This window comes from Dromaius novaehollandiae, chromosome 9 (genome assembly GCF_036370855.1).
Source record: "Dromaius novaehollandiae isolate bDroNov1 chromosome 9, bDroNov1.hap1, whole genome shotgun sequence".
Taxonomy (NCBI): Eukaryota; Metazoa; Chordata; class Aves; order Casuariiformes; family Dromaiidae; genus Dromaius; species Dromaius novaehollandiae.
In genome coordinates, this window is record NC_088106.1 from 23,464,022 (window position 1) to 23,478,702 (window position 14,681).

Consider the following 14,681-nt stretch of genomic DNA (forward strand, 5'->3'; position numbering starts at 1 on the left):
TCTCGGCATTAAAAAAAGACGTGCCAATCCAAAACACATCTGCAGTTATTTGTAAGGCCCCACGACGCAGTAGCAAAGAGCACGGGAAAAGGAAGGGAGGCAGGTAACTGCATTAAGGAGCTTTTGAGTTGGATCAGGGTAACACTCCCGAAATTTTAAACAAGAAAAATGAAAGAGAATTCACTCAAAAGAATTTCCCTCTGATCTACTGCTATAGAATAAATAATTTAGGTTGGAAGGGACCTCTGCAGGTCATCTGGTCCGACCCAGCGCTCAAAGCAAGGTCAGTTCCAATCAGGTTGCTCAAGGCCTCCTCCAGCCAAGTCTGAATATAAATGGTTTAAAAGCTAAACCAGTAGGCTAAAACCAGCTACCAACTGGAAGGATGACAGACAAGCATCCATAAGGCTTAGTTATGACTACGGAACTCTTAAAAGCCCCAATCTCCTTGCTGTCCCACGTCCTAACTGGAACTGGTCATCATCGAGTTGATATACATTAAAACACAAACTGACCTTTTCTGAGAAAAGATACAACTCACACGAAGACAGGCAACTAATGGCCTGCAAAAGTAAAAAAAAAATATTTTAAAGCTCCACAAAAAATCTGAGCTAATTATCTCTAATTGTCTGCAACTGCAACTATGCCATTAAAGTCCCAAGCAATGGTTCCAGAAAACTGCCAAATGCTACCAAATTCATAACAGACTATACAATGTCAACAAGGTCACAGGACTGTAGAATGTCTGCAATACTTAAGAAATAGGAAAAAAAAATACAAAAAAAGTGAGTTACCAGAAGAATTACCTATGCAATTACCTTCTCTCCCTTCTTGCAAAGTCTCCTACACTTCCACAGAACCTCATGCACAGAAACTAGCTATGCGTGTGGTTGCTTCAGCATTTGTTGCAAGATTTCAGTTGCAGTAGAGCCTGCCATTACACTGGCACACGACTAATTCGCAGAAAAATGAGTCGTCCAGTTCACTGAGAAATTCATCCACGCCCTCGGGGACCCTCCTGGACTAGCTAGTTCCACATTTTGGTCCTCCATAAGAACAGACTACATGAGGGCCACCGTATATAGCTCTGCTGTTTATTCTAGAGAGTACCTTAGGAGAAACAGAGGCCTGATCACATCTTCAGGAAACAAATCTGGAGGTCCAGTTCACATAGTCACAATGAACACCACTCATATCCTTCCTCATTCTATATTTTACCTCCCATTTGAGGTTCAGCCAAATTTGGGTGGTAACACCACAGTACCTCTAAGCTGGCGAGACTCCATTCTGTGGACAGGAACAAAGATATTACCCATGTCTTTGACAGAGATGTAGGTCAAATTTTTTTATATATATAATATATAGCTATAAATAACATACAAGTCATCTTCTGGTAGACCCTATTTGTGCCTTATTTGCAATTAGTAAGAGTCCAATTTGACAGGAACCAGGCACAGGAAGGATTTAAGTACAGCAAAGCAGTATTTCTACAAAGATGGCTTAACTATTAATAACAAAACAGACTTGAATCCAAGGTTAAATCTACATAGAGGGAATTCAGCTCAATACATTAACCTATGTAAAGACTGATGGAAAAATTAATTACTAAGTATAAGATTTTTCTCCTACTGTCAACGTTCATTTTCCCCCCACTGTTTACAGTTCATTCAATTTAGGCAATAACCTGTACGACTGTCCCTACAAAAAGTTGCCAACCCCCTTATAAGTTTAAAATAATTGCAATACATACTACTATTATTAAAAGGCTTAAATGCAAATTTCAACATTTTCAAACATTCATGCAAGTAACAGTACCAAGATTTGAGTCAAATTTTGAGAAATTATGTTAAAAATGCTCACTATTTTCCAGTCTCATCTCCTTCCCTCTAGGATTTAACACAATGATGCCGTAAGGATTTGCAAGAGCCTAACTACTGACTTACAGTTAGTTTTTGTGAAGTAGTAGGCTTTATTTACTGTAGCTTTCAACCATAAGTTTTAACAGCTCATACTAATCTCTATGTAAATACAGTTCAGCTAACCATCATGGATGATGCCAAAACATATATTTAAAAACAACTTATAAAATTTTGTAGCCTGCCAAGTGAGTTCCATGCTTTTCCTTTACCATTGGTCAAATCCTGTCTAAATCAACTTATCCTGAGCTATAATTAAAGCAGAGACCACTATTTTTGTGGGAGAAAGCAAGAATGTCCCAGAGCATCCTTCCCAAATACTGCGTCTCCTCCCCCTTAAAGAGGGAATTTCTGGAAAACATGAACATGTGCCCTGTATCCTGCATGGTATATTACACCACCACTTTCGAGAATCATAAAAATGTTGTTGAAATCTCCAGTTCCGACATACAAAGCAACTTTAACAAAAAGCTGTACATGTACAGTTAGTTGTCTTCATTCACTACTAAAATATACACAGTCTTGGATATATTATTTGTGGGCTGTTTTTCCTCTTTAATCTTAAATTCAGAATAAATTAGTGCTTTCAAAAAAACCCAGAGAAACTTCTCAGTAGAAAAGCTGCCAGGCTTATGGGCTTGCAGGCAAAATTCAGAACAGGAAATATCTGGTCGTCTTTTAATCTATTATGCTGGTAATGCAGGACAAAAACAAGTTCTCTGCATTGAGAATTCCAAAGTTGCAGTTTTCTAAATATAATTATAAATGAGCAAAATGTGATGCTGTAATTTTTTCTTTCACTGAACAAGTAATTTTCTTAAGATAAGAAACATGAGTAACTGTTTATGGGTAGGGAATTGGTAAGAAATAGTAAGAGGTGCTAAGGAATCCATTTCTGGAAATGGATTCTGTCTAGAAATGGCCAGACAGCCTATATTAGCTTTCTACTGAATAGCTTGCATTTCCCTCCGCCCCTTTCCCCTTCAGATATTAAAATTTGGGAAAAGCCAGCTCACCAATTTGCACAGACTTTGCATATCCCTGCTCTTCTCAAAGCCCCACTAGCGTGCTCTGGGCAAGGGGCTGCTGGGGCAGCTCACAGCCCCGTCAGGCCCAGGGTGGAGACAACTCCCAACCGAAACAGGGATGGGGCAGCTCTGCAGTGCTGCAGCCGCAGCTTCACAAACTGAGGAAGCATATCCCGCATTACGAACAGAAAGGCGCAAGAGGGATGCTACAGCCCCTCAGTTTCCATGCACGTTCACACCTGCAAGTCCTGGCTCAGTGCTTGGCATTGGCACATGCTGCCCTGGTGCCTCCTGCCCAGACTGCGAGAGCATCCACTGCGCTGCGGCTTGTCTCACAGGAGGACCTGAAGCAAGCAGTGGCAAGGACACCAAGCTAAACTCAAAAGACTTCCACATCACTCATATTCTGCTATATGGGATCCAAACAGCAGCAATAGCTCCAGAGGGGCTGAGATGATAAAAGTGAATGGGCTTCCAAGAGGGGCTGTGCATCTTCAGGCAAGCATACTGGTGGGATTGCATTTGGTGCTCTTTCCAATCCCTGTAAAACGAGAGCTGTTTGCAAGGCTCATGCCAAAAAACCAAAACTCTGCTACTTTTCCTTGTGGAGAATCCCGATTTGTTTTGTATGACCTCATCTGTAAAACCAAAACCTTCAGTGTCATAAACAAGGTGACAGAACGCAGAGTGAAATAAAATTTACTGAAAAAGCAATATGCCGTATCCAGAGGTGCTAAAGCACCAACATTCAAGTCTGGAGCATCAAGGTAGACAAAGCACTCTAAAAAGAAAGAAATCTTGCATTTTACACAGAACCAGCATTCTGCCAGTGAACACACAGGCATCATAAAAATCAGTGGCAAAAAACAAAATTCTATTTATGGAAAGACAGGTTTGAAACACTGATCAAAGTATCAAAGCATTTAGGAAAACAACCTTCAAAAAAGAAGACAATCTATATATGCAAGATCTATACATGCCTGAGAGCCAGGGACTTAAAGATACTGCAAGTGCCTGAAACAAATAGACCCAAAAGGAAAGTGTGTAATTTATGCCTGCCACTGGGATAAATAGCGAGTAGAAAGAGATGCTTTCCCACTAAACTTTTAGTCCTCTTCTGTTGACTGTCTCTTTCTTTAGGCTTTCAGTAAATGGAAACAGAGGGAAGAAGAAGAAAAAAAAAGATATTTACTCAATTTTGTTGAGGGAAAAAAAAGTATTTACAAGCATCTGATTTAAAAAACAAAAATCCATAGTCATTAACAGCTAGCTTTTAATTTCCTTTTCGTTTGGTTTATTCAAAATCAGAAAGAAATAGTTTAAACATCCTGACCAGACCCACCTTCAGCTTCTGCAGTCAGTCACAGATATTTCAATATACTGTATGATGTGCACATGAGTTCTTGAAAGAAAGCATAACTGAGTTCTTGTGTATTACAGTCACAGGGGGGGATGCAGCTCCTAAGCCATACTTGCAATCTTCTGTTCCTGAGCTGATCTGAGGCTTAACCAAAATAATTAACATTGACAGGGTCCTAAATTATTCTTTACCTCCAATGTTAGACTGCAGGATCACCTGGAAGAGTCACAGTCCAACTCTGACACATCCTTTACATCAAACTAGAATCTAACTGAGCTGCCATCTTCCATTTCCGCACTGCGGGAACTCCCCAGCCAGTGCAGTTACCACCTCCCTAGGCCGCTTTGGCCATTTTATGAAGCACGGAATAGGAAGGATGGCCTCAATCGCTGCACCCTCTTCTTCTGGCAAAAACAGCAAGACAGGACAACTTGCATTTGCTCTGGTTCTGCAGAAGTAAAACACCCAGATTTACTCAAGGGCATCATTGAAAAGATTTACAGAGACAAAATACAGTTCACAATCCGGGACAGGTCATTTTTCCATTCTGCAGTTTTGGAGGGTTTTTGACAAAGCGTAACACTTAAAAAGGCCTTTAAGACAAAAACAACGTAACTCCATTTTACAATAGTCTAAATCAAAAGTCCATCAAGAACAGTTTTGCTTTTGCCTCTAGTAGTGGGGAAGCATTTTAATTTGTTTTAGAGTCATGACCATTTACATAAACGGACAAAAAAGAAACATGTGTGCAGTGATAAATACCACAAAGAACATATTTCTGCAATCTTTCACACAAATCTGAACTCAAACATAAAACAATAGGAAAGCAATGACAATTGCCAATATAACTTTAAGCTGTCAGCTGTATTTGGTTTGGAAGTCAACCAGATGCCCTATCCAATGGGATTCCCAAGCACAAACTCTCATTGCAGTTATCTACCAGTCAGAGAGGTGTTGCAGGATGCTTTCAGCCAGCAGTGGAACATTTCTGGAGCCTGAACTTTTTACTCCTATTTTTCTATGCTATTGAAAAATTAAAATATATAATCAAATATTGAGGCACTTGCCATTCAAAAAAGTCTCTCTCTTGCTCATCTTATCCAGGTTTCCTGCTGCACAACTTGTTAATAGTCAAACTGAATCTGAAAATACATCCGGCTTCCAGTCCTTTGCTTCAAAAGCTAGGCCACACAATTATATAAAAGATGCCTAGAACTGTATATGGTACAACTTTTTTCAAGAAGAAGTCTTCTATATACTTGCTAGCAATTGTAGACAACCTTGGGAAAACTACTAATAAATTTTGGAATATTTTAATAAGTTTTTGAACACTCCAGATATATGTATGTATGTAAATAAATACCTAGAGCTTGAAAATAAGCAAGATACCCAGGAAGTAGGCATACACCTCAGGCACATAAGCTTCGAATCTGTTCCACCTGTGAAGACTGTACACATACCTGCGCCTTTAGCTCCTACGTGGGGGCATAAAGAACTGTTCAACTCCCTCACTGCCCAAAGCCTAAGCAACAGAGGACTCGGGCAGTGGGAATGAAGGTATGCTGGGGGATCCACAACTACAGCACCTTGGAGAACGAGTAATAATAGAGTTAAAAACAAACAAGCAAAGAAAAAAACACATTTCTTCCAACTATTCAGCGAGGTGGAGTCTGCTTATATGCCTCCCTCTCCTCAGGACAGTGGGAATGAGGAAGTTTTAGCTGTACTGATGAGCAATTAAGAGATCGGTATTCCAGATCTGGCAGCTGATCCAGCAAGGCAGTCCAGTGTGCAACATTTGACAAATGCAAACTGACCGCTCCACGGAGCTGCCTTCTCTATTTCTGGTATCATGACATTCCAGACAAGGTAGATGACAACTTCTGCATGGGCAGAAGGGATCCTTGCCAACTGGTCCACGTCAACACACTCTAACTGCTGTGGGGATGATTTCACCACTTTTAGCACTCAGAGCAGTCACTTCTTGCCAAAGCAGGGGGGGAGGGGGTCTCAATGATTTACCCTGTAAGTTAAATAGCATTAAGGAGTATGCTCTATCCTCTATGTAGAGTACTACTAGCTCTAGGAAAAACACAGAAAAGCAGTCTAGTTTAAATCAGAACTCAGAAGTCACTGTAGAAGATAATCTTAAGAGCCATTGCAGTGCCACCTCCACCTTGGAAACAAGACATGCAGGGTAGGCCCCCCTGCAAATCTGAAGCCCATTCTTCTACATCAAGATACTGGGTAGCAGAAATATTGTTCGGAGAATGAGACAGTAAATGTGAGTAATACAAATATGTCAAAGCATAGCAACATATCTTGTTATCAAGATCATGGAAATACCATTCTGGAATTTTCCATTTTCTAACTGGAAGGCAAAGAATTAATGAATTCTTTCCACTAACAGCCCTAAGAGAGATGGAAACAAGTAGAAAGAAAAGACCCGTAGCAATGGCAGCCTTCCCTCCTTTTCCCCTTCTCCACAACAGGGCTTTCCTGCTCTCAGTCCTTGCTAGAGAACCACTTCCCACCACTGCAATGTTTCCAGTTCCCTTCACAAACTGAGCTCATGCTTTCCACTCCAAGGGACCACGACACACATCAAAACGGGAGATAAAGTGATCCATCAATTCTGGGTCTGTTCCCGGTCTACAAATACAGATCCATACACTGGGGACTCCGAGGTCCAATACTGGCTGTTCTTCCCCCCGTGATTCTCTTCCTTGTTCCTAAACCTCAGATGTGGCAATTGTCAACTCAAACAGTTGCCTTGGGACTTTGTCTCACAAGGAAGGAAGGACTTCCACTGAGACTGCCAACACTTCTGACACCCATCAACTCCACTTCACCATGGCTGCAGAAATCACTGCTCTTAAAGCAGTCCCAGACCCTTCACGACATAACCTATCAACATAAACCAGCACCAGTTTCCACCTGATTTGAAACACTGGGCTGTAAACTGCTGCAAGCAATTCCTGCACCCTCACAGTTCAAGCACGGGACAGAACCCGTAATCTTGTCAGCCATCCCAGCGTGAGCTGTTCGTACTATCAAGTCAGGACCTACGGAAAACCCTCCGAACTTGGCCTTCGCTGCTCCCTTCACTTCTGAATCAGCTACAGCTCTCACAGGTCTGGCTTCCAATTGCTGCAGTTCCATGCGTGGACAAGAGAAAAGCATCAAGCATTCATTGTAGTGATGCTCTCCACCCTGATGCGAAATTTTAAGAAAAGGAAGACATATGTAATTTATATAATTACGCATTTATGTTACTCCTTCACTTCTCTAAACAAATTTAGCACAGAAAGGAAGAGACATTTTCAACATGTACTGCTTAGAGAAGCAGCAGTATGTTTTAAAATGACCAGCTCTCCTCCCCAAAGCTGTGGGCTGCTAGATAACAGATTCAGTTTCACAACAGCATAAAACACCCATTTCCACTCCACATGCTCCAGGAGATACCTCCCTTCAAAAATAAGTAAAAATCAGTGGCCTGGGCATTTCCCAGAGTCTAAATATATTTTTATGTATAAAGATATATATTGATTTATATATACACGTGTGTGTGTGTGTGTGTGCGCGCGCACACGCGCATGTATATGTGTGTGTGTGCGTGCATATATATATATATATAAACTCATTTTCATTCTGTGATCTGACACAAATTATAAAGCAATATAACTAAAATTTGCTCTGGGCAGCAAGGAAATGATTAAAATTTGGAAGCTAGGTTTTATGATCTCTTGAAAGCGCAAATGAGCATATAACACTTTCATAAAAAGACTTTATATGTGAAACAAGAGGTTACATTACTGCTACTTTGTGCAACAGTGAGAACCAAAGAGACTGAGCGGGAAGCATCCCTCCGAACTGCGTGCTGCCTTAGGGTCATGGAGTAACAACAGGGACAGAAAAAACGTGCTGAAACAGCATTTTCAATATGTGAGGAATTGTTTTCAGCTTTAGGACTTGGGTTTAGTTTTTAAGTTCTGCAGACTTCACGTTGCTCCCCCATCAGTTTTATATGGTGAGAGAAGCAAATATTGCCTGTGTTTTGGAGATGGTCTTTGTTCTGATTTTGAACTAATCTCTCTCCAAGCTGAAGCTGGTAGATGTTGAAATACTAGGCTATCTGTACATTTTAAACTACCTGGTTCCTGCTGGTGTGTCCTGCAGTTCTCATTGTGTAAAAATCTCCACATGTATTCCACTATTGGCACTAACCTTTGCGATGGCTGCTTGCTGCAGCTTAACTGCTTTTTAAAGCACCCCCTCAAACTTCTTCACCCCCTAGAATCCTTCTTGCAGAAATGGTGCCTTTTAAAGAAGCCGGAAATTAACTTGCATTTTTGAAGACAGGTGATTCACTCTGCTACCTGCTTACCTTTTCTTAAGAAAAGTTCATTTTTGTGAGCAATTTGGTTTTGTATTTCAGCTGAGGTTCCTCTAGCACCTTTACCCTGTACACAATAACCAAGCATATAAGCATAAGAGCGAGGCAAGCTGCAGGCAGATGGGCTTGGCATGTACCCATAGGAGGCCAGATAAAAGCAATTTGGAGCTACTGGTTTCTGTATTACATGCAGATGAGTTTAAACACAAAGAATGTATTATAAAGCCACAAAGATAAAAACAAAACAAAAGAAACCCCAAACAATTGTTCTATATATGCAAAAGACATTTTTTTAAATCCAAAGTAATCCTCTATGCTTTTTAGCCACAGACCAGAAAATAACTTATTCTACCAAAACTAAAAAAAACTAAAAAAAAAAAAACAAAACATAATCAGTAGAAGGGCCACAGGGAGTTAAATCACCCTACAACCTACAGTAAAATACATGATCCAAGACAAAAGAAAGTGTTAGCTTGTACTTCAGATATGTATTTTTCTTTGCCTTCTATCAGCAATTAATTACATTGGCATGTACGAGGTTTGCACACACCACCACTTTAGCAAATGTTATCATTCATAAATGAGGTGGTAAGGAGTCATTTGGCACAACACTTATTTGTCAGCATAAACAAACATGCATTCAGCACTATCGTTTTCCTGCTCCTCAGTAAGTGATAGTCCTCTGGGTTTACCCATGATTAATTGATTTGAAGTAGAACGTAATTTACCTTTTCTTAAACAAGCCAGTCGCTTGTGATGAGCCAATTCAACTGTTTCAGGTTTCCTACTGCAAGGGTACAAACGGGGGGAAGTTCCAACACTCAGTCCGCTCACTGCTTTTTCTCAGTCCCATTTAGTTTGATACAATATAAAACAGGAATTGCTGTAGTTTTTACTCAAACATTTTTTGTTTAGTTTCATTGAAAGACTCAGCTACATTCAGTTACTAAATTACACTATCACTACAAAATTACAACTTTTTCTGAAATGGTCTTATCTGAAGACACTCTAGATTGTAGATTTCCACATGGCACACAATACTTCGTATTTTTACATTTATTTTTCTATTATTGAAAAAGTTATGAACATTTAAACACAAGTTGAATGCTTAAATAATGAGAGGGTAAGCATGAGCATTTTTAACCACACCTATATATCACCATAAACAGAAAATGCAAGAGGACACACTTACGGAATTGCAGACTGAGGCTCAAAAAGGCTAATAAGGCTGCCAAAGCCAGCAAGAACAGAAAACGGTTTCGGAAAAGCATTATTATTCGTTCTGCTTTCTCTTCATGGTTTCATCTCTGTATATGAATGGTTCCTGCGAACAACAAAACACAGGCAAATATAATTCAGATGCAGAAGCATCAAAATAAATTCAAATATCATTTTGACAGTATAAAGTTATTTCTTAAAGGCAAGCACATGAGGCAATTCCAGCAGTATCAAGCAGTTGTCTTGACAGCAGTTACAACATTTACTATATTTCCACAGCACAGGAACCTTTCATGTAAATGAAGAATTTGCCTTTTCCCCCCAAAGGTTTTTTTTTTTTTTTCTGCTAATGCAAGGTTAAGGCTCATCTCATAAGATTATCAACATTTCTTTAACAAAACTATCTCACTCCAATTCAAAACAATTCATGACAAGAGTATTATTATCTAAGGGCTCTCAAGAGCAATTTGGTAAATCACCCCTAGAAAAGAATATAATCCGATAATGTGCTGAAAAAGTTACTTCCCCCTCCCCATTAAATGTAAGTTTAAAAGTAGTTTCTCTAAAGAGCCCTTTTACTAATACAAACTCACTTAGATTTAAGTTCTTATTTGAGAAAATAAAGATATTTAAAATATTACCAGTACCACTATGCAGACAATGGAACAGTGTATCAAATAAGGAGTAACACCTGCAATAATTTTGAGTCGAAGTATTTTTAAATAACTTTTTTGACAAAGATCAGAGTGACATATTTCAAATCAACAGATATTTATAGAAACTTCAAAACTCAAATAAGCTGTTGCAAGAGTTTAAAAAAATACCTGAAAAAGTAGCACTGCTAGTAAAAACGTCTCCCTTCCTCCTTGCAAAACATCATAAAAGTGCACAGAATTTGAAGTGCGCTGTTTTAACAGATGTCCATTTTCTGATGGAAAATGGCTCCATAGAAGGAATATTGGGATTTTGTTGTCGCTCCCCAGCCTTTTTTTTAAGCAGCCAGCTGCTCTTATAGGCAAAAGAGGCCTTTTTCTAGCACTGGCAGAATGTTGCAGGAAATTGGTTGGCCTCGAAAGATATCTTCTGAGATTCCCAGGTCCTTTGAACCAGCTTCTGTTTATGACAGCACATCCAAAAATGTTGACAGAAAAGAACTTTTTTCCCACCAGTGTTTCTTCTTGCTTTAACAGTTACATGCTCATGGAAAGAGAACTCTCTTGCTTCTTTCCTGCTTTTGAGCTTATATGCTCATACAATTAAGAAATGCCTGTTTACCAAAATCCTTCTGGGCTCAAAAAACTAACGGCCTAACCAAGATTTTGATCTCAATCTCTGAGTACTGATAACCCAATAGGACTGAATTTCAGAATTTAAACAATTATTTCCAAATGCTAATGAGAAAATTCTCCAAAAAAGTATTATGAATCACTGAATTTCTTATTGCATCTATTGTGGTTAGTCTTAATAGTCGTTTGATCTGTGAACTGGCCATTTCCCAGTGTGATTTCCTGAGTTTCCAGCAATGGGACTCAGAGCATAAATGGTGATCTTCCAGTCATGCAATCAATGGGACTGCCAGCACATGAGATTTAGAGTGCACGTACATTTTGCAGGACCGAGCTCTGCCTGTCTCGCTTTACCTCGCTCGTTTTACTCGCAGAGCCACCTTTACAGCCTGTGGAAACTGTGGAACGATGGAAAGAACGCAAGGTTCTGCGAAGCAAGAAACCAGACCTGTTACAGCATTTTTCCAAAATGCCAACAGCACCATAGATGGCATGAGCAAGCAGTAATAAAAATAAATTAAAGGAAGAGACAGAAGAAGGATTTTAACTTAGCAGTCTCAATTACTCAAAATCAAAGCTCCTCCTGGAGCATCTTAGTGAAAGGTATGCCAACCTCACCACTGAAATGAAACTAAGCTGCAGAGCGAAGAAGGTACAAGGATTAGCAAACACAAAACACTAGGAGAGTGTGAAGCAGCTAAGCCAAACAGATGGAATAACAGAAGGGAAACCAAAGGAAAAACAAAATTAGACTCAGCAGGGAGGAACAGGTAAAATATATTAAAAATTCTCAGGAACAAGAGTTCTTGTGCAGTCTACATTCATTAATGGTGCTGCTGCATAAATAGAAGTTGCCACGTAAGAGGAAAGATGACAACATCAGAGAAAGAGAAGCTAACACACACCTCAAATTCGCAAAACAGCTTAGAGGAAAAAGTTTAATCAGGTTTAAACCTTAATTGTAAGATCAGATGTTTTAAAATGTTTAGGCAAAAAATAGTTAAGACATTATAAACAAGGTGCAAAAATTTTTCTTTTAGATACACTTTAGCCCATCAACAAACTAAAGTTGCTGTGTCACGACTGATTAGGAGTAGCAAGGGTTCCCGCTGAGCAACTGAGAAATAGGAGCCTGCCAATACAATTTGTCATGCCAGCAAACATCCCAGGAGCCGGGGAGCCCGCGGAAGGCTGAGGCCCGAGGCAGCTGCTCCCCAGGGCCGGCGCCCGCGGGGAAAGCGGCGCTCAGCCGGCCAACGGTGAGTGCAAGCGATACAAAAGCATTGCCAGCGCTCAGTGAAGCGAGCACTTAGGAGCATATCCTAAGTGGGGAGCTTAAGAACAAAAACAACAAACCAACCACCCTACCTCCCCATAAAACCCATTTGCCTACGTACGCTGACAAAAAGAGCACGCATTTGGGGTATTCGGGAAACACTCTTGCATAAGAGGCTGCAGCATTGCAGAGCATCTGCTGCTGACATGACATGTAGAGAATATTGATCTTTACCTATTTAATTTGCAGATGGGCCAGAGCACAGGTCATCTCCTAGCCTCACCAGCTCCACCTGTAAGCTCTTAGTATACCCAAAGGTCAGTTTTATCAACAACGGACAACGTTGCCTCACCAGTCTCCAGGTCTGGGGTTTGGGTCTTTTGCTCACAGAGAAGTAAGTAGTTACTAACTCCAAAGATCAGTAAGGACTACTGTGCTGCAAACCAGCCAGAAGTCAGCATTTGAGTACTAGTGCTCTGCCAGTAGCTTCAGAAGCGGACCTCAGCCACTGCTGTCCTAGCACGGCGCTGCTACTGGCTCGGGCCAGAACACGAGGCTGGATAAAGATCTGTAGGACCACAAACTTATTTAGACAACGTTAATTCTAGGAGTGACACACACAAGCAGCCTAGACATTCCGAAGGATAGTTGTTATTAAAATATCCTGTATCTAAATGCAGATAATTTGAAGGCTATTTCGTGAGCCACCTTTAGTGGCATACCTACCTAACCGATTTGTATTTTCTCTTTTAAACGTAATCCAGAAGACTCAACTCATCACACCAAGCCAGAATGATTCATAGTATTTAAAGTACCCTCAGCTCTTACCTAATCACGCAAGATGATGCCAGCACAAACTAATGTAAGCTGCTAGACTACTGCATGCTCACACAAGGGTAAAAACAGTCTTAACAAGAAAAGGCCAGACCAGGGAGTCAGGAGACTCTCCCCATGCCTCTGCCAGGCTCTTGGAACAATGCGGTCAAGCCATGTTCTCGCTTTCAAGCCATTTGACTAGAAAAGTTAATAACTACCTAGAAATGCTGTGAAAGCAGCATGTCTAAACCACACACACACACACACTGCTGAAAGCCTAGAGCAAGCATGGGGCTCCCCAGTGCACAGCTAACCTACTTGTGCAGGAGGAGCTGGGTATTTCTAGCTGCTGCTCCACATGCAACTCCCCACCCCCTTGTGTGCAAAGCACAGAGAAAACACTCTAGTTTTGCAGGGTGGTTATTAGCCAAACTATTCCTTTTGATTTCTTTTTTTAAATCAAGCCCTGAAAATAACTTGACATAAATGCTTTCAAGTCTCTTGTAGAGTTAGTCATGATGTTAAACCACCATTGCCATCAAACTTCTATGCCAACTGACTGATATGATGGCCTCTACATTAGCTGTATCCATCTAGAATACAACCTACTATGCAGCATGAAGCATAAGCACATTATTACACTGAATCACCATGACAGCTTAAATGAATTTACTTGATTAAAATAGCATGTCTCCATAAATAATCAATAGTACTCTTCAAAGTCCACTTCAATAAAATTACTGCATTTATCTGATATGGCACATCAAAATGACACAGACTGTTGAAATACAAGCAAGCAAAAATGGTCACAATGAAATATCAGAGAGAAATGGTGACTTTCCCCCAAAAGAAAGGAAGCATTAATTCTGTACTTAACTATAGGTGAGAGACACATACAAGTATTTTGTAGCAAGTTCACAGAGCCTATGATGGAGGGCAAAAAGCCTATATACAATATGTTAAGGGTTATCTGGAATAACATTCATAAAGTCATAGGAGAACACAGGGACCCACTTAATAGCCTGATGTCTCTACACTGCAGATGACAAATCTGCCAGCTTGAGAGTTTTTAATTAGAATTGCTTTTAGATGCATCTTTCATCTACGTATGAGGGATTATTTCCCCACACAAGACCTGTTTAGAAGGCATCCGAAATGAAGGTGACAGCTCCTGATACGATTGTAAGAAAGACTTCTTGCCTTTACTTTCACGTTAACTAGTGATACTCCATCAATGACTCCCCAGTCATTCTAGGGAGCTGACTACTAGGCAGTATTTTTTTTTCCCCAGCTACTAATATCCACGAGTCCAGCACCCAGACAGTCTCAGACAGCTAAAGTACTCCATACTCCTAACCTGGAAATTACAGAAAATAACAGTGTCA

General features: G+C 40.3%; 1 protein-coding gene across 5 annotated transcripts in view; it reads right to left on the minus strand.

Annotated features, from left to right (window-relative positions):
• PXYLP1 (2-phosphoxylose phosphatase 1) overlaps window positions 1–14,681 on the minus strand; it is a 60,735-nt gene that overhangs the window by 31,895 nt on the left and 14,159 nt on the right. For all 5 annotated transcript variants that reach the window (XM_026109678.2, XM_064516932.1, XM_064516933.1 and 2 more), the window contains one exon: window positions 9,893–10,024. In XM_026109678.2, the coding sequence (XP_025965463.1) occupies window positions 9,893–9,971 (79 nt within the window). In that variant the 5' untranslated portion in view covers window positions 9,972–10,024. Of the gene's footprint in view, window positions 1–9,892; window positions 10,025–14,681 lie in introns of those variants that run through there.